General features: G+C 46.9%; 8 protein-coding genes across 8 annotated transcripts; 6 read left to right on the top strand and 2 right to left on the bottom strand.

Annotated features, from left to right (window-relative positions):
* Window positions 1-310: 310 nt before the first annotated feature.
* On the top strand, window positions 311-915 carry VTP01DRAFT_5968 (uncharacterized protein; the record flags this gene model as incomplete). The annotated part of the gene is made up of 2 exons (XM_069384816.1): window positions 311-709; window positions 775-915. 2 exons carry the CDS (start codon window positions 311-313, stop codon window positions 913-915), a joined length of 540 nt encoding a protein of 179 aa, XP_069234836.1.
* A 285-nt stretch (window positions 916-1,200) lies between these two features.
* VTP01DRAFT_5969 (uncharacterized protein) lies at window positions 1,201-2,510 on the top strand (the record flags this gene model as incomplete). Its single annotated transcript, XM_069384817.1, has 5 exons — window positions 1,201-1,467; window positions 1,528-1,734; window positions 1,797-2,176; window positions 2,243-2,426; window positions 2,496-2,510. 5 exons carry the CDS (start codon window positions 1,201-1,203, stop codon window positions 2,508-2,510), a joined length of 1,053 nt encoding a protein of 350 aa, XP_069234837.1.
* Window positions 2,511-2,615: 105 nt separating this feature from the next.
* Window positions 2,616-3,047, bottom strand: VTP01DRAFT_5970 (uncharacterized protein; the record flags this gene model as incomplete). The annotated part of the gene is made up of 3 exons (XM_069384819.1): window positions 2,616-2,757; window positions 2,817-2,865; window positions 2,927-3,047. 3 exons carry the CDS (start codon window positions 3,045-3,047, stop codon window positions 2,616-2,618), a joined length of 312 nt encoding a protein of 103 aa, XP_069234838.1.
* Window positions 3,048-3,222: 175 nt separating this feature from the next.
* On the top strand, window positions 3,223-4,333 carry VTP01DRAFT_5971 (uncharacterized protein; the record flags this gene model as incomplete). Its single annotated transcript, XM_069384820.1, has 5 exons — window positions 3,223-3,359; window positions 3,418-3,432; window positions 3,491-3,575; window positions 3,637-3,946; window positions 4,020-4,333. The coding sequence occupies 5 exons, from the start codon at window positions 3,223-3,225 to the stop codon at window positions 4,331-4,333; spliced, it is 861 nt and encodes a 286-aa protein (XP_069234839.1).
* A 173-nt stretch (window positions 4,334-4,506) lies between these two features.
* Window positions 4,507-5,939, top strand: VTP01DRAFT_5972 (uncharacterized protein; the record flags this gene model as incomplete). Its single annotated transcript, XM_069384821.1, has 7 exons — window positions 4,507-4,547; window positions 4,601-4,689; window positions 4,760-4,941; window positions 5,024-5,274; window positions 5,339-5,483; window positions 5,553-5,620; window positions 5,693-5,939. The coding sequence occupies 7 exons, from the start codon at window positions 4,507-4,509 to the stop codon at window positions 5,937-5,939; spliced, it is 1,023 nt and encodes a 340-aa protein (XP_069234840.1).
* Window positions 5,940-6,514: 575 nt separating this feature from the next.
* VTP01DRAFT_5973 (uncharacterized protein) lies at window positions 6,515-9,644 on the top strand (the record flags this gene model as incomplete). Its single annotated transcript, XM_069384822.1, has 2 exons — window positions 6,515-8,985; window positions 9,053-9,644. The coding sequence occupies 2 exons, from the start codon at window positions 6,515-6,517 to the stop codon at window positions 9,642-9,644; spliced, it is 3,063 nt and encodes a 1,020-aa protein (XP_069234841.1).
* A 1,625-nt stretch (window positions 9,645-11,269) lies between these two features.
* On the top strand, window positions 11,270-15,162 carry VTP01DRAFT_5974 (uncharacterized protein; the record flags this gene model as incomplete). Its single annotated transcript, XM_069384823.1, has 6 exons — window positions 11,270-11,359; window positions 11,444-11,542; window positions 11,601-11,844; window positions 11,928-13,235; window positions 13,311-14,158; window positions 14,230-15,162. The coding sequence occupies 6 exons, from the start codon at window positions 11,270-11,272 to the stop codon at window positions 15,160-15,162; spliced, it is 3,522 nt and encodes a 1,173-aa protein (XP_069234842.1).
* A 1,276-nt stretch (window positions 15,163-16,438) lies between these two features.
* On the bottom strand, window positions 16,439-18,275 carry VTP01DRAFT_5975 (uncharacterized protein; the record flags this gene model as incomplete). The annotated part of the gene is made up of 6 exons (XM_069384824.1): window positions 16,439-16,716; window positions 16,793-16,970; window positions 17,230-17,349; window positions 17,473-17,578; window positions 17,698-17,849; window positions 18,222-18,275. 6 exons carry the CDS (start codon window positions 18,273-18,275, stop codon window positions 16,439-16,441), a joined length of 888 nt encoding a protein of 295 aa, XP_069234843.1.
* Window positions 18,276-19,217: the final 942 nt, after the last annotated feature.

Genomic DNA, 19,217 nt, shown 5'->3' on the forward strand with positions numbered 1-19,217 from the left:
AATATTTTTTCATGCTTTTTCTTACTTTTCACACAAGACCCGTCTTAATCGTCTAAATTTGTGTCTTTTCCTCTCTCTCTCTTTACGGCCCCCACGAGTTGGCCCCCAAATAAGTAGTAGTATGCCCAAGAAGAAAAAGAAGAAAGCATGTTTTCTTTCTCTTTCTCCCACAGATATAATACAATGAAGCATGTTTTTCCTTCTCAACTATGCTCCACAGAACCACTCTAAATGCTGCTTTAATTTCTTCTTCTTTGGGACTGGAGTCGGAGGTTGTCAAGTAGAGACACACACACATCTTTAACTTGCCATGTCTGATCGATCGGAAACGATCGCTGCGAAACAGACGGCCAATGAGTCCAAGAAAATGGAGACGAGGGCATTGCTGATCGGTGCTGCGTCAGCATTTGGAGCTGGTCTCCTGGGTGCCATTTACTATACAAAGCGAAAGCAAGCCAAAGAAGCTAACCTGCCGCCTCAACAACCTACCCCTCCTCCTACGCAACCCTCTACCGCTGCTGCTGCTGCTGCTGCCGCTACCACCAACAGCATACCACTGCCGCCAAAAATGACACCCGAGGAATACGCGGTGGCAAAACGTGAAGCACGGCTCTTTGCACTCAAGACACTGGGATACGGTACCTTGCTAGCCTTAACAGGCGCCGGTGTCCTAGCGACCGCCGTCGGGTATTGGCTAGACGTACGAAATGTAAGTGGCCTCCAGGTCTACACATCTACATTTTCTTTGCTTCTGACAAGGCCATTGAATAAAAGTTCCAGGAATTTTCGAATAAGCTTCAGGTTATCGTGCCTAGGCAAACGTCACGGTTACGAAAGATGCTAGGCGGATCTGAATTTGTCGAGAAGCCTGAAGAACAGGAAGAATGGGACCATGCTGTCAAGGAAGATAAATAGAGAGGAAAGGCATAGTATGTACACCTAGTTCATGTTTTTTCCAATAATTGTAGAGCGTTTTTTGTTTATACAATTAGTATAATATCCACGACGTCAAAAAAGTTTTACAAACACCACGCATGGGGGAATAACCCCTGGTAACCAGGCGAATTCTCCGGGTGAAAACTGAGTTGTTGTCGAAAGAAAAGGTGAGGATGATATAAGCTAGGGTCCCTAGGATATGAAGACAAGACGCGTCTTTTTTTCCTTCTTCTTTTCTTTATCCTTCACGTTCTACTACAAATCATGAGTGACAACCCAGAAATCCGCACTACCCAAGCTGGAGACCCCGCCGCGGACGAGAGCGTGTCCCGCGACCTGGCACAGAACTTTGCAAACAGTCTAAACACGGATGCAGGTAGCTCTGGCGGTGCTGGCTTGGGCCGATCCAACTCTGCTTCTATCCAAAAGGATTGGGCGCTGCTGAGAGACCCGGTCATTCACAACGAACGCTTGGATGCGATCCGTCAAAAGAAGGGCTACATCATTGATATGGATGGCGTTATTTATCACGTACGTACGGACCAATGTGTGTGTGTTAAGAACAATCTTTTCACTCACTGATCGCTCTAGGGTACAAAATTGCTCCCCGGCGCCAAGGAATTGGTCGAATTCTTGAACAGGAATAACAAGAAATATCTCTTCCTGACAAACAACTCGGCACCTACACCGCGCGAATTGCAACAAAAGCTGAGCCGTCTTGGTATCGAGGTCACTGAAGACCATTTTTTCACGGCTGGTCAGGCAACTGCCGAGTTTTGCCATTCGCAGCTGCCCAGTGTAAGTCAAATCCATTTCTATTATCCATTGTTCCCCATAGTGACCAGATCTATCCATTGTAGGGCGGTACATGCTACGTTATCGGCGAGCCTGGTCTGGCATACGCGCTGTACGACAAGGGTTTCTTTATGAACGACCACAATCCCGACTATGTCATCCTCGGCGAAGGCCCGTCCTACAATTACGAAAAGCTCAGCAAGGCGGTGCAGCTCGTCCAGAACGGTGCTAAACTTATTGCCACCAACCTCGATGTTGAGAACTTGGACTCCAAGGGTAACAAGATTCCTTCCTGCGGTGCGTTCGCCGCCTGTGTCGAGCTCGTGACTAGAACCAAGGCCTTTTTCTGTGGTAAACCTTCCGCCTTGATCATGCGCTACGCTCAGCGCGTCCTCGGACTCTCTCGTCTGGAGACTTGCATCATCGGTGACCGCATGGATACAGAGTATGGAATTGATTTGTTGTTTATTATCCTCAGTCTCACAGTTATCTCACTTTTTTTTGTTTACAGCATTGTTGCCGGTATCAGCTCAGAGATCGACCCCGTGCTGGTCTTGTCCGGCGTTACTTCGATGGACGAGTTGACTGCATTCGCTTATCGACCTTACTTGATTCTCGGTGGTGTGTATGAAATCCCAACTGAAGATGAAAAGCACGCGGTCTCCGAGAGCGATATGGAGGCTGCCAGCCGACGCGTAAGTTTTTCTTTTGCAATTTGGTCCATGTTCTTTCTCCAATGCTCACGCAACAATAACTATGCATAGGCCTCGTTCCTCTAAATTATGCTACTTTTCGTACGGGGATACTACATTGTGATTACAATAAAGCAAAAGACATTGTAAATTTGTTGTTTTCATTCATTTTCTTTCTTTCCCTCTCTCCTTTTAGCATTCTAAAAAATCTGCTGTCATCAAGGTCTCCAGCACAACTTCGGGATCGACTTTGAATACGGGTATTTCGGTGACGCTGCCTTCGTACTGCCACTTGTAATAAAGGTATCTGCACACAATTTCCAAAATCGTTGCTCTGTGTTGTATTCCGTTATAAGCATCGTTTTTGTGGTTGCTATGCAGGTTATAACTCACTTTATGTCGCGGAACGGGATCTCGTTCTCAATCGACTCTTTGAACTGCGCTGTTTTTTGTCCGGTTCAGTGTCGGTTGCATGCGCACGCGCGAAGGATGGTAAAACTTACCAGGTCCTACAAGCATGTTCTTAATTGTGCCCGATCGCATAGCAGCCTCGCGGTGAATTATGAACTCGAAACCGTCAGAGCTGATCAGCTTTACATAGTCAGAGGGCGTGGATTCGGACATTGCGTGGTGGGGCGATGGGAGAAAAAGCCAGGCATTTTCATTGTTCGCTTGTTCGGGCCAATAATATGCTGGGAATTGCATGAATGGAAGCATGCACGCCGATACATGCAATTAAAAATCTATAAATACTTGAATGCGTATGGTCAAACTTTCCATTTATTGCTCTCGAATATCGATGAAGCCGCAGACTGTAAAGACATCCTTCAAATGGAACGAGGGTCGCAGGATCGCCGACGATAAAGATATTGCTTACATCCTCCCCAGCGATCAAGGCGAGGTGGATAGACTCAAGCTGAATCATGAGATGTGGAAGTAAGTTTCTTACAATTCTCAAGTTTATTCCTCTATTGATTGGGATTCTTGTATGTAGAATTGTGCTCGGAGGGTTGGCTATCGAATGATTTTTTTCCTTTGTATAGGTTTCTAACTGGGTATCTATGCAGCCTGTACAAGAGTGATATACATGATAAGTTGGAAAAAGGAATCCATGTTCTTGACGTTGGTTGCGGCCCTGGTTGGTGGACACGGGCAAGTCAAAAGTGATACCTCCTTTTTGCAACTGATTTTTACTAACAACTCTCATATACAGGACATGGCAAGGTTGTACCCGCGCTCGCGATTTATTGGAGTCGACATGGCCGATGTGTTCCCTACAACCAATATACCGCCCAACGTGAAGTTTCGGATTATGAATGCTGGTTCTACTTTCGACTTTGACGATGCCTCGTTCGACTTTGTGTTCCAGAGGTTCCTCGTGATGGGCCTTTCTGTCGAGCAATATGTGCGTTCAGTGCAAGAAATGAAGCGAGTGCTAAAACCAGGGGGAGCTATTGAAATTATGGAGCTTGTCAACGATTACAAAAATGCTGGTCCGGCCTTCTCGCAAATTGCCTCATGGAGTAAGTAAACAATGATGATTCTTGCTGGATCGAGTGTATCTAAAATATAGTTCGTCGCTGCATTCTATGATAGTCGACCAAGCCATGACGAAACGCCGGCTTGATTCGTTCATCGCTGACAAGATCTCTGGATTTCTCGCAGACGCCGACTTTATTGACATTAAAGATATCGATTACGACATTCCTCTAGGTATTTGGGGAGGCAAACCTGGCGAGATGTTTCTTTCCATACAAGGCTTGGCACTCAATGCAGTCAAACCGATGGTCACCAAACTGACAAGTGCTACGGCTGATGAATACGATGCCGTAGTTAAGCAGGCATTCAAAGAAGCAGAGACCAATCAGGTTTCAACTCGCTTCCGTCTTATTTATGCCAAGAAGGAGTAGCTTTAATAGTAGAAAATATACTCTTTATAAAAGTACTTTCTCTTTATATGTTGTGGATCTTTCAGGCATACGCTTTAAACAGTGCAAATGATCTCTCAATAAGTGAAAACCAAAGATTTTTGAATTATCGGCGACGGGCTTTACACCGCAAATCTTTCTCTTTTCACACTGCTATGGCTGTTACAGAAAACCCTGCATACGATGTAATCGCATCGTACCAGAAATTTCTTCAGGATCATGTAAATACTCGGTGTATACTGCTACCAGGAAAATCTCACTAACACCGAGCTGGAAGGAAATCTCGACTCCTGTTGCAACATTCAAAGCCTTGACAGAGTTCGTGCGCCAGAACACAGGTAGAGAGCACCGCGCGCTTGCCCCACCTTTTAGTTTTCAACGCTAACGTAAAACACGAAAAAAAAAAAGCACCCACAATGTCAGAATTTATGGAGACACTAGAGCGCGCTGCACAGCTGCTACGAGACAAATCGCATACACAGTCAGGAGAAGCGCGTAAGCCGCAGAATCAACACAAAGCTACGATCGCTACGCTTGCCGGTGTCGATCTATTTATGCGCTTTGTCACCCGCAACTCGCACGATTTTTCGGTACGATAGAAAAAAAAAGGAGATAATGATGGTTGCAGAGAGAGAGAAAGATTCTGAGATATATATTCGTCGTTGTTGCTAGCTTTCTTCAGATGCACGTAGTTTCGAGGATTTCAAGGCGCGGTTACTGTCACAATCAGCACTTATCTTGGATCGAGCATCGGCTGCAAGGTTTAAAGCTGCTGAAGTCGGCGCACAGTTCATTAACGACAACGCAGTCGTACTTGTACACGCTTACTCCCGTGTGGTGATGAGTCTCTTGCAATATGCAGCCAATGTGCAAAATAAGCGTTTCAAGGTCTATGTCACCGAGGGTCGGCCAGGCAATGATGGGTATGGGTACTAAATTGGTTCTTCAAGGTTGTACCGTGTTAACTAACCATATTCTTACACATAGTTTGCAGGCAGTAAAGGCACTGAGGGAAATAGGGATTCCCTGCCGAGCAGTGCTAGACTCGGCAGTCGGTTACATTGTAGATAAAGTAGACATGGTCTTTGTAGGCGCCGAAGGTGTAGTTGAAAACGGCGGTGTCATCAATCAGGTAATTGGGTCTCACGTTGGTAAGCTGGCAAGTACTAAATAAGTGCTTTATTTATTTATTTTTTTTTAGATCGGTACATATCAAATTGCATTAGTTGCAAATGCACTCGGAAAGCCCGTATATGCAGTGGCTGAAAGGTTAGCTTTTCTTCATGCAGACTGGAGTAAGCACTAGTGTAATGCTAACGCCGCTGTTGCTGCTGCTGTTAGTTACAAATTTGTTCGTGTGTACCCCTTGAACCAGTACGATCTTCCAGCGCCTTTGCCTGAAATTGTAAAGTTCACAACGAGACGGAAATCACTTGGCAACGCCCACCCAGAATCAGTAGACGAGTTAGCAGCTACAAATCCATCTGTAGACTACACACCTCCGCAATATGTCACCTTGCTGCTCACAGACCTGGGTGTCTTGACGCCCAGCGGTGTGAGTGACGAATTAATCAAGCTGTACCTATAGTTTATAGTCTCATGTAAAGAAAAAAAGGAAGAGAAAAATTGTCGCATGGCTTTGCATTTTGCATCGTAAAGTACATAGCAGCAGTGTTTTATTTTCTGGTAAATGATCGGCCCCGCCATGAGCGGAACCCTAGTTGGGTAATATGTGTTTTTATAAAGGGCGGACATTCAACACCCACAGAGGAAACCACGCGCCTGCAGTTCTGGTTTGGGACCAGCAGCATTTTCTCTCTTTCTTTGTATACCAGCGTTAGTTTATCCACACGCACCGTTTTACCCTTACATTATATATCACTGACAGTAATGTATGTATTCACGCACCTGTATTTCTAAACTCTTGTCTGTAACAATCTTGACAGTAGCAACTACCGGGCGATCGCCTTTCTCTACCCTGATTGTATCCTGTTCCTGCCATCATCGTAGGTGACATTTGACCCAGTGCAGGAAAACAAAGACGACAAGTAAGTACCGAGTAATTGTTACTTTTTGAGTCTAGGGACTGAAAATATTGAAGCAAACTATTCCAACGTACTATTCCATAGAAAATTTATATATCCCCACCCCCCAAAAAACACCATGGACCCTGTTGTTGCTACTCCAAGCAGCACCATGTCCACCACCATCGCCGCCCGTCCGACTACTTTGAAACCATCTATAAGCATACAAGAAGAATCAGCACTGCAGAGTTTACGCAATGCGTCGCTACCCGACAAGGAACTGCACAGCATCCTTGGACTTCGAGATACGCTGACGACCAGCGACATGCTCGACCGCTTCGATGTTGTGACAGAAAAACTTGGAGCTTGGCTAGGTACAGCGCATGTTGCAGTTTACACGCTGGAGAAAAATGTCAAGGACAATGAGAATATTCCCATGGACACGACCGAGTTGGATGCTGCTTTGGAAAAGCTGCAGCCGATCTTGTACATGTTTATGCAAGTTGGAGAAATCATTGACGAAAGCGGGGACGAGGACGACGATGATGACTTTTTGGATGATGAAACCAACGGTGGCAAAACGCAGCAACGGAAGATGGCGGCCAAAATGGCAATGGCCAAGATCCAATCCGAGTGGTCCGGATTGCAGCACTTTGTTGCGTCGGTCAAGAAGCAGATTGAACTTGCAAACGAAGAGCGGCAGCTGGCATCAGCCATGGAGCGCATCTTGCTGCAGATAGACGATGTCTCGCTTCTCATATTCCAGTACCACGAACGCAAACAAGCGGCCTTGGCATCCACAGCAAGCTCGCTGTCTAGCACCGAGACTATGCCTTCCCCGTCCTTGTCTCTTTCAAGTGATACCCGGTCCCAGCAAAGTGAAGAGGACTTGCTTGTAGAGATTGATCAGAGGGTCGAGCCTGTATTCAATGAAATTGAGCGGATTTATGCACGCATGATGTCAGATGACCCGCCCCAAGATAAGCATGGAACCTTGAAGAGGAAGCACTCGATGGTGCAAGGGCGATGGGAAAGTCTACGATCAGAAATCGACGACTTGAAATACGGTCTCAAGGAAGACCGCTGGCTCACGGTCTTCAAGCAAGTCGCGGATCAAGTGGATGTCATGATGGATGGTCTCGAAAAGACCTCGGCTCAGTGCTACGCTGTCATTAACCAGATAAGAGATTGGCAGGCATCATCTTCATCTTCGACAGGAACAACCATGCAGCAACAACAGTCTAGCGAGATGCTTCCAAAGAGTGCTCTGAGGAATGCAACGAAAGTGTACGGGACAAATGTTTCCCTGTCGCCGAGTTCCTCGACTGGATCTGCAGGATACAACAATCCTCAGCAACCTCCCGTTGATCATCACAAGTTCAGATCAGTTGAAAAGAACTTTGAAGCAAAGTACAAGTACTACACTCCATCCATTGATCGGATGCTTGCGATGCTCGGCAGCGGCATTTCTGCACGCGTGGGTCGCGACAATTCGACGCTTCGGCGGCACCAGAGCATGCTGCAACGGTGGGCATCGTTGAAAGCAGAGATGGATGATTTAAGGCTGCGGCACTTGCCAGACACAGAGAGGATGTTGGTCGGACAATCCGACCGGCCGATCAGTCCTGCATGGTCTCGACTCAGCGACAGAAGCGATCGCAGTGTAGGAAGCTGGAAGGATAATCGATACAGAAGCCCTGAACCGTCCAGCCACGACTACTTTGATCCAATCGCGCCGCTGGGACGGTCAAAGAGCCCGCTGTCAAACTCGGTCACTCGGCCTGTTTATTCTAGAACGGGTAGTCCGATGGGAATGTATGACGAAACTCGCAGAGGACGCAGTGCTACACCAAACAGTGCAGGCGGCGGACGTGAAATGTGGCGATCCATGAACCAGGCAGGGTCACCAAGTAGCGGCGGCACATATGGCCGACTACAGAGGACAGTCAGTCCGCTTTCCTTTGGCAGCTTGCTAAGATCAAGCTCCTCTGATACCTCGAGTGTTTCGAGCGCGTCGTTGCCGCGGCCGACGACGGCAATGACGACGCAAAGGAAGTCCAAGACACCAGAGCGACCTGCCTGGAACTCTAGCGTGAAAACCGAAAGGTCAGATTTCTCGACACTGGATCCCTTGTGGAAATCAGAGGAGAAAGCAACAACCGCAACGACAACGACACGGCGGAAGAGTATGGTTCCGAGCGTCAACGAGCCAGCAAAGGATGATAGAGCGTCTTGGATGAAACCGACGAAAAGCACGCTTGCACGCAGACAAGCGCAGCAAAGTGCTGAGGAAGCAAAACGAGATCTGCCACCTCGCTCCAAAACACCTAATCCAACTAGTCAAGGGCTTCGTTCCACAACACTTACGAGACCGAAAAGCAGTATGGACCGGCATCATCACGGTGATTCGCTTGTACCATTACCAGTAAATTATCCTAACCGCGAAAGAGCCATGTCGCCTGTTCGGCGCGCAGGTACGCCATCCCTTATTCCACGACCCAAGACACCTTCATCAGGCGGACGAGTTGCTTCGCCCGGACTTGTTCCACGGCCACGATCATCGATGCAACATCGATCACCGCAGGCAGCGACGGCTGCTGCTCACATGCTGCAAGTATTACCATATCAAAAACAATGATGAACATTATTAGAATAACTTTATGGTTGTGCCAGATAGCTCCCCGCCATCCCCGAGCACCAACTCTCCTTCTTCACGACCATCACTACGCAAGAAGCAATCCATGCCCGCCTTAATGCAACATCATCGTACCGCCTCCCCGATGTTCCGCCACCGACCCATCCATGCACGCACCCCTTCACCGCAACTGCGACGTAGTAGTTTTAGTTCTATCGAGGAAGATGAAGATAATTATTACGATGATGAACCCTGGCCACCATCCAGGAAAACTCCCGCTGCTCCAGCAGCAGAACATCCGCCCTACAAACCCGACCTCAAAGATCCCCTGGATGTGCACGTAGCACGAATAGTAAACTCGAGCCCGATAGCTATACGTTGCCAGAAAGGACCGCCTGGGACAGGCAGGTACTATTTCTTTGGAAATGAGCTGAGCCCGTCTGTGGGCGGCAGCAAGAAACTGTATACATGCAAACTGATGAGCTACACGGGTCGCGACTCGAGGCGGTCTGCTGCATCAACGTCGTCCTCTTCGGCTTCAGCAACGGCAGATCGGCACAAGGTGCTTGTTCGCATCGGTGGTGGCTGGCAGGATTTGGAGATTTTCTTGTTACATTTTGGTATACTTCATTAATAAAGAAATAATTTACAATAATAATCCCACATTGTCTTTTTGCTCTCGTGTGTGTTTATATATAAGAATACACTTTGTCGATCAGGTGGTCACATGTACACTTGCCAAGGAAAAACTTGACATGCATTGTGACGGGGATGTTCTATTAGTCTGAAACGCGAAAGCCACCATGCCTATCAGCAGGTCTCACAAACGTAACGATGCCTACTTTTTCTATATGCTTTTGGGGTCTTCTCCAGCCATGTAAAGCAAGCTTGTACATAGAGCCATGATTTTTAATTTTCCAATCGTTTGGAGAAGAAAAAAGGATAAGTTACTCGGCTGCTAACTAAAAGATTTAATTTCATGTGAATTTGCCTTTTGGTCTCTGTCAGACTGAAACCTTAAATTTCAACAAGCGTGCTGCAACACTGAACACTTGCATCGCCCCCATGCACGTCATTTCTCTCGCGTACATGTCGATATTCCCTTTCTCCACCGCGTACTATGCAACCCCAATTAGTTTGTTGTCCTTTTGTCGGTGCAGATATCTGGGTCAAGTTGCCAATATAGGAAAATCCGAAAAGAAGAAAAAAGAACGCCGATTGAAGCGCATCAAGGTTTAAGCGACTTATCCAGGCACAAAAGAAAAGAAAAAAGTGCGCGCGCATCCATGCATGCACGCACGGCAGGACCGAGAGAGTGGGAGCATAGTAGGAAAAAAGCAACTACTTTCCCACGGTTACCAAAGTTTATGAGTTGACAATTGTCTTTATTTCGGAAATTCGCCGGAAACACATGTGCGTTTGGGCTCGAGTGCTTGTGCTTTCATACGTGCGAGTCAAACAATTTTTTTCCTCTTTCCTCTTGAGGTGTTGCTCCTTCCTCTTGAGGCAGAACCCGGACCAAAGGGGTCGGGAATAATCTGCTGGGTGGATTGAGTGGTGAGTCACGATGCAGAAGTTCAATGTTTGACAAGATTGATCTTTTTAATTCATTTTGATTTTGTTTTCCAGTTTACTTATCGATGATCTCGCAGGAGCAAACTGGAAAATTTTCGGTAGATCGGTTTACACTGGCCTTATCAGAGCACAAAAAATTGATGCAGGAAATGGTTGGGCAGCCCAGCAGCGGGGTGAATTTCCATTGGCCGATACAACAGGAATCCTTGGAAACGTGGCTTGTCGGGGGTGAATGATAAAGCGGCGTTTCAATATCGTGGATGAACAATCTGAATCTCTTTTATATTTTTTCAGTCGTTTTTCGAGATCTTCTCATCTTTTCTCAAGCAATTCCCCGGTTCTCCCAGGTACGCTGCCCGTCCTCTGCTCGTTGCCTTTGCCTCTTTCCCCCTATCCTCTATCAGCTCAACGTTGTCATGCGTGAACTACGCGTAATTTCCCGGAGTAGGACGGGGTGTCTTGTTTTGCATAATGGCCATCATCCACCGTTCCATATGTCATCATATGAAATCAACCACTGGCCTCTACCGGTCGTGTCCTTTATATCCTGGATGGGGGCAAGGAGGCATTCTTTTTGTTTTCTTTTTTTTCCTTTCGTCTTATCTTACAAACTCTGTTTTCATATCTTCATTTTTGCATTAGAGTAACTGGCTTACCAACGTAATACAACAACACTGACACAATATGCCACACCGCGAACATTCCGTCGAAACTATCCGAAGAAACAGCGAGGTCATGGGCAACCTCCGCAAGCTCATGGTCGTCAACCGTGGTGTACGTCTCAACAAGAGAGGGGGGAACGGTGGTGGTTTTCTTCCAGGATCTCTCGGACTGAAACACGAAAATCTTCTCTGTTAGGAAATCGCCATCCGTGTTTGCCGCACAGCACACGAACTTTCCATGAGGACAGTCGCCATCTTCTCTTACGAAGATCGGTTATCTATGCACAGATACAAGGTATATATACATTTCTACGGTAAATCTGATGTGTATTTGCTGACATCACGTTCTGCAGGCCGATGAGTCCTATCAAATTGGTAAGATCGGTCAGTTCACCCCGGTCGGCGCCTACCTAGCACAAGATGAGATTGTTCGCATTGCCAAGGAACGAGGCGTATCCATGATCCACCCTGGTTATGGTTTCCTTTCCGAAAATGCAGAGTTTGCTCGCAAGGTCGAGGCTGCTGGTATCACCTTTATTGGTCCTTCCCCCGATGTCATTGAGAGCTTGGGTGACAAGACAAAGGCTCGTCAAATCGGTAAGTGCAACAGAAAAATAGAGATAAGGTCTGGTCCCTATGGGAAATTTTTTGCTGATCCCTCTGTGCGCATATGACAACAGCCATGGAATGCGGTGTCCCTGTTGTTCCCGGTACTCCTGGTCCCGTCAGCGAGTTCTCTGAAGCCAAGGCATTTATTCAAGAATATGGATTCCCCATCATTATCAAGGCCGCTATGGGCGGTGGTGGTCGCGGTATGCGTGTAGTCCGCGACGAGGCTTCCCTCGAGGACGCATTCAACCGTGCGAAGTCCGAGGCCTTGTCTGCATTCGGTGACGGCACCGTCTTTATTGAACGTTTCTTGGATAAACCACGCCACATTGAAGTTCAGCTTTTGGCCGATCGTGCCGGTAACGTCGTCCATCTGTTTGAACGCGACTGCTCTGTGCAACGTAGACACCAGAAGGTCGTCGAAATTGCGCCCGCAAAGAACTTGGACAACACCGTCCGTGAAGCCATCCTCAACGATGCTGTCAAGATCGCAAAGGCCGTCAAGTACAAGAACGCCGGTACCGCCGAATTCTTGGTTGACAACCAGGGACGCTACTACTTTATCGAAATCAACCCCCGTATCCAGGTCGAGCATACCATCACTGAAGAAATCACTGGTATCGATATTGTCGCTGCTCAGATCCAGGTCGCTGCTGGTGCCTTGCTTCCTCAGCTCGGTTTGACCCAGCAACGCATCCGTCAGCGTGGATTTGCTATCCAGTGCCGTGTCACCACTGAAGATCCTGAAAAGAACTTCCAACCTGACACTGGTAAAATTGAAGTTTACCGCTCATCTGGTGGCAATGGTGTCCGTCTCGACGGTGGTGCTGGTTACGCTGGAGCTATCATCACTCCTCACTACGACTCTTTGCTTGTCAAGGTCACTTGCTCTGGCTCCACCTACGAAGTCGCTCGTCGCAAGATCGTTCGTGCTCTCGTTGAATTCCGTATCCGTGGTGTCAAGACCAACATTCCCTTCTTGCAGCGTTTGCTAACCCACGACACTTTCATCCATGGCAACTGCTGGACTACTTTCATCGACGACACCCCCGATCTCTTCCGTCTTGTTCAATACCAGAACCGTGCTCAGCGTCTTTTGGGCTATCTCGGTGACGTTGTTGTCAACGGCTCCCAGATCAAGGGCCAGATTGGCGAACCATCCTTCAAGCACGAAATCGAACTTCCTGTCTTGCAGAATGCTCGCGGCGAAATTGTCGATATCTCCGTTGCTCCCACTGATGGCTGGCGTAAAATCTTGGTTGAACAAGGTCCTGAGGCCTTTGCCAAGGCTGTCCGTGCCTATCCTGGTACCTTGATCATGGATACCACCTGGAGAGACGCTCACCAGAGTTTGCTCGCTACTCGTGTTCGTACTACTGGTAAGTAGGATAAGCCCGGAGAAAATCAATCATTTTTATTTATTTGCCGATGATTTGCTAACTGCCATATCCCAGATCTCCTTCGCGTTGCCCCTGCCACTGCCCATGCCCTTTCCAACGCCTTCTCGCTTGAATGCTGGGGTGGTGCTACCTTTGACGTCGCCATGCGTTTCTTGTACGAAGATCCTTGGGAGCGTCTCATCAAGCTTCGCAAGGCTGTTCCCAACATCCCCTTCCAAATGTTGCTCCGTGGTGCCAACGCTGTCGGTTACACCTCCTACCCTGACAATGTCGTCTACGACTTTTGCGAGAAGGCTGTCAAGGCTGGTATGGATGTCTTCCGTATCTTTGACTCGCTCAACTATGTCGAGAACATGCGCCTTGGTATCGATGCTGTCAAGAAGGCTGGTGGTGTTGTTGAGGCTACCATCTGCTACACTGGTGATGTCTGCAACCCCGAGAAGACAAAGTACGACATCAACTACTATGTCAACCTTACCCAGGAACTCGTCAACGAAGGTATCCACATTTTGGGCATCAAGGATATGGCTGGTCTCTTGAAACCCGAAGCTGCCAAGCTCTTGATCGGCACCATCCGTCAAAAGTTCCCTGACTTGCCCATCCACGTTCACACTCACGACACCGCTGGTACCGGTGTTGCTTCCATGATGGCTGCCGCCGCTGCAGGCGCAGATGTTGTCGACGCTGCCATCGACTCCATGTCCGGTATGACCTCCCAGCCTGCCATGGGCGCTATCGTCGCCGGTTTGGAACAGACCAACCTCGGTACTGGTATCCGCATGGAAGATATCCAAGCTATCAATGCGTACTGGGAGCAATGCCGCATGTTGTACTCTTGCTTCGAGGCTAACGTCAAGGCTGCAGACTCTGGAGTTTACTTGCACGAAATGCCCGGTGGCCAGGCGCGTATACAATGCTGCAAAAGATCGTATTCAAGCAGAGGGATCTAACCAATTTAACTTCTTTACAATAGTACACCAACCTCATGTTCCAAGCACAACAGTTGGGCCTTGGCTCTGAGTGGATTAAGATCAAGAAGGCGTACGCTGAAGCCAATATTCTCTGTGGCGATATTGTCAAGGTGACTCCATCAAGCAAGGTTGTCGGTGATTTAGCCCAGTTCATGGTATCCAACAACTTGAGCGGCAAGGATGTCATTGAACGTGCTTCCACTCTTTCCTTCCCTACCTCTGTCGTCGAATTCTTCCAGGGTTACCTTGGCCAGCCCGTTGGAGGATTCCCTGAACCTTTGCGTTCCCACATCGTCCGTGATCTTCCTCGCATCGACGGCCGTCCCGGTGCCTCTTTGCCTCCTCTCGACCTTGCCAAACTCAAGGAGGAGCTTCAAGAGAAATACGACAACATCACCGACTACGACGTCTTGTCTGCTGCCTTGTACCCCAAGGTGTTTGCAGAGTACCGCGACATGGTTGCACAGTACGGTGACTTGTCTGTTGTCCCTACCCGCTACTTCTTGGCCAAGCCTGAACTCGGTGAAGAATTCCATGTTGAGATCGAAGAGGGCAAGACTCTTATCATCAAGTTGCTGGCTGTCGGACCTATGAACGGTACTGGCAAGCGCGATGTCTACTTTGAATTGAACGGTGAAGCACGTGTTGTCGGTATTGTCGACAAGAACGCCGCGGTTGAGCATATCAGCCGCGAGAAGGCGAATCTCTCGAACCCAGGCGACGTTCCTGCACCCATGTCTGGTGTCGTTATCGAAGTCCGTGCCAAGCCCGGCGCACACTTGAAGGCTGGTGACCCTGTCTGTGTATTGAGCGCCATGAAGATGGAAACTGTAGTGACTGCACCTGTGGCCGGTCGTGTAGAGCACGTACCAATCCAGGAAGGAGACTCTCTGTCTTCTGGTGACTTGGTAGCGCGTCTAGTCAAAGACGCTTAAATATTGTAGATACCTTTCTGAAAAAATAAGTGAAAATAGAACATAATACTGCACAGTTCTGTTTCGACTGAAAAGTCCATGAAAAAATGCAATGTTCGAGAACAGCACAGATAACATTATATCGGTGACAGGCTTTATCACGTCAACGTGTATTCAAACGTTGCCGTCCTTATTCAGGGCACTTTATTCACAAACATATGGGACCTTCCAATCTTCCTTGTAGGTGTCTTTCTCGCATGGTCCAATCAAAACTCCGGAGAATATTTGCAATTTTTCATCGCCACACATTCATTATATTGTATATGACTACACCTTAAAAAGTGTCATCCAAAATCGTCTAATGATTTTTTGTAGACAGAAGACGATCGCAAAGACTAAATTCCTATTTGCAGTGCGACACGGCACGCAGCCTCTGTAATAATGCCGAATAGGTGGGAGCCCAAAAGAAAACTGTCAGCTTCCGAGCTTGTGTCACACCATCATTCATGCATAGATCTGTGCGACTTCCTTGCTCAGCAAGAGGTACACTTTTTCCAAGAATTAATGTCGTATTGAGATGTCGTTTTTCTGTATAAATTGTATTTTAAAATTTTAGAAGATGCGACATCAGTTTCCGGAAAGAGTGTAGCTGAACATTATAAGACGACATCAAATCCAGTACAGCAGAAGCGCAGACATCAGAGGTTAGTTCTCGGCTGTCAAATGACTGGTGTTGTCTACAAATTTCTAGCTTTTCCAACTGCTATAGCCGACGGCTTGAACTTACGCTTTGAAAGAAGCCAACATCATTGGTCAGTTCAATACTCGTGAGCCAGCAATAAAAGAAAGGCTTTAAAGGCCGAGCATTGGTTGTTGGTTAGCTCCTCCCTGGCTTCTGAATTTGGTTCTTGTACGTACAGTACACTCGTGGCTGGCATTTGCCCAATGATCGGTCGTCTTTTGCCCAAAAAGTCAGTCAAAAATTCGGCGATGATCAGTTAGCGGAAAATACATAACCAAGAATGCTTTGACCTGCTTTGGTCTCGATGGTTCTTCTGTCCTATAGCTAGGGATGCAGCATCATCCATGGAAACCCGTCTTGCGCTGCATGTTATAGACAAGGCAAATGCATCTTCAAAAGATATCATCATCGCTAGGACAGCCGAGTATAATGCATCTAAAGTCTACCCTCACTGGCTAAGGTAAGCAAGGAGAGTGCCTCGATGGTTAATTTGATAGCAGAACAACTGTGACGGGTTCGTTACAGGGTCGCAATGCGCATACTAGATTTACTTTACTAGTCATTTCTTGTTTTGATTGCAAGTAACCATTCTTCTAGTTCTTTCTTGTCCATGTCAGCCAAAGCGTAATTTAGCGGTAAAAGCATTACTTCCAGGTTGTCAACTGAGTGTACACATCGCGCATTGTTCGCAACACCCTTCAATCGATTGAAGGAAAAAAGGTGATACTTGTTGCCAGGCACCCACGCTCCTCGTGACTGGGTGTATTTGTCAGTAAGACCGTTTTCCATGGCACTTTCCAATATTCCTCGAACGATGCCGTGGTACCGATTATCTATATAGATATATGTATGTATGTTTAGTATGCTTTGAGCTAAATACTTCTTTTCAATAGTGACTCACCGTTTGACCATGCCTTTCTGCCTGCTGAGCATGATGTTTGGTAGCGCTGAATTTAAGTGCTTTCCAATTCACTCTAAGAGCTTTTTTGTCCTCCTCGCTGAGCTGTCCAACTCCCTCTAATATTGGCGGCGTCTGGATGTCCCTGAGGAATTGCTCAATTCCTCTGGAGTTCCATCGTGCTTGGCTCTATAGCATTTCTGTTTCAGTACAGCATATCCTACTACTGGCTGAAAGCAAAGGAGACTGGATTACGATTGACCTACTGGTTACAGAATCTGCAGATAATATGCAGATGCTGTTGCTCGTCGTGTGTTGGACGGTCCGGGTACATGTGGTCTAGCCAAGCCTGGCATCCACTCCAATTGTTTGTTTTCAGGACCACTTGCCGTCGGCAGTACACACATCTTCTTTCATCTGCTTGCAATCGTTCATACGCCTTCAGTACTAGCTCTGTTACATCTGCTATGGATGCAAACTCATCACCACGTTCTCGGTCAGGACGTCTTGCCGCATAAGCCATCTGCTGCAACACTTCAGGTACGTCTCCTCTTTTTTTCGTGTCGTACTACACCATATAGAAAAACTATTAGTCAAATCATCGCCAAATATCAATTGAGTGGTCATTTTCGTTGCTATTGTTACCCCTTTTTTGCATTTCTCTGCAGCGTTGCCTCTTTCCATCTTTTACGGTGAAGCTGGTGAATGGCAGGCATTGGAGGCAGTTATAACAGATTTTAAAGTTGTCAGGTGCGTCTCTGAGTGCTGAGATTCGAGTACAGAGCACGTCTACGCTTCTGTCCAGAATTTTTTATGTCAGCAAGCTAAGCACCAAGTATCGTTCAGTCAATTCATCCCTTCCTATGATGTTCGACCTGAGTTCACCTCTGTGTCTGCAAACTTGTCTAATGCCTACTTTGGGTCGGGTTTCATGACACGGTGATAATAACTTCTGATTGAACCCGGTGTACGGCTCAGCTTTTCGCCCATTTCTTCATACGTTAGACCAGCTGCCTTCATCTTTGCTATCTGCATTCTATCTTCCCCTGTGTACTCATGTAACTGTCCCTAAAGATATGTCGGTTATGCGTATACTGATAGACGCTCTCAGTTTGTTGTTTTTCTTACAGACTTTACGACTTTTCTCTTCTTTGATGTTGAGGAAGATTCCTCAATAGCTCTTCGGCTACATACACCAGCTTCCCATCTTCTCCAACTTGATATCTTATATTATTTTGCAACTTCTGGTCATGATTTCGTACCGCCTTCGGGCTACCCCCCAGCGTCGCAAATGTTTTTCCATTTTCCTGGCTTACTCGCCAGTTGCGCATTCATTTCGATTATCTTCTTGTTATCCGCCTCAGTATAGAATGTTTTTGGTTATTTTCTATCACGGGGTGAGCTATACTTTCGTCAATACTCGCTATTAGCTTCATTTACCTGCTTCTGCGCTTGCGGTGCTGAAACAGCGTTAGACGACATTGCACTGTCCATTACGCGAATTGATAAAAGGAAGGAAGAAGGTACAGCGCATCTCCAGCTTTTACAAAAGAAAAAAAAAAAAGGGCCACACAATACCACTTTCCGCGAAACCTGTTATTCCATCATCATATTTTGAAGAAAACACCATACACTTTCCATTTTCAGCTACTAAAGCGCATCTTTTATCTGGTACACTTAGTTGTTAACCCTCGAATATCCGTCTAGTAGTCGCTATGTACTGCAATCGCTATATATCTGTAGATTTGAATGCTATCAAAATTAGCTTACTTGCGCAATGGCTAAACGCTTGCTCTAGACTGGCTTTTAGTGGTATAATTCGCTTACGTTCACCTCTGGCTAAGCTGGCACATTTTTATGCAGGAATCAAACTCATCCCATGTCTGACCGATCAAGGTTAGGTAGACTGTAGATCAAATGATTTGATGACCTCGGAACTGACCCAAATTAATTTGTAGATCTACATAACTAGCCTGAAAGAATGAAAGCAAGGATTCAGTGTGGAACGTTCTTGGTTATGACTTAGCGACTGAGCAACTCAAGTGGAGTATATCCACCAGTTCATTATAATGAAAGATGACCGACTATATTGCTGAAACTTGGCAGGCAAGCCTAATTTCCTACTCACCACAAGGAAGAAATTAGATGAAGACCTGCTGGTGAGAGGTATGCCTCTAGGAAAGCTACAGCTGAATATTGATGTTATGCTGAGGGATGATATAGATTTCTGCGAAGCTGGAGATTCGATAGGAGGAAATGATTTTCATACTGAGAGAGTCATTGGTGTTAGAACTATAGTCTTCATGTAACGCAATGGGTTAGGGTGCGACATCATATTCAAGCAAGACAGATCTCACCAACGCTGTCATGCGTGTACAGGGTAGCGATCGGGCGTCAAGAACAACAAAAACTTTAGAGTTTTGATGCAAGAGTCTT

This window comes from Rhizomucor pusillus (genome assembly GCF_041956525.1).
Source record: "Rhizomucor pusillus strain CBS 183.67 unplaced genomic scaffold VTP01scaffold_27, whole genome shotgun sequence".
In the NCBI taxonomy this organism is placed as follows: domain Eukaryota; kingdom Fungi; phylum Mucoromycota; class Mucoromycetes; order Mucorales; family Lichtheimiaceae; genus Rhizomucor; species Rhizomucor pusillus.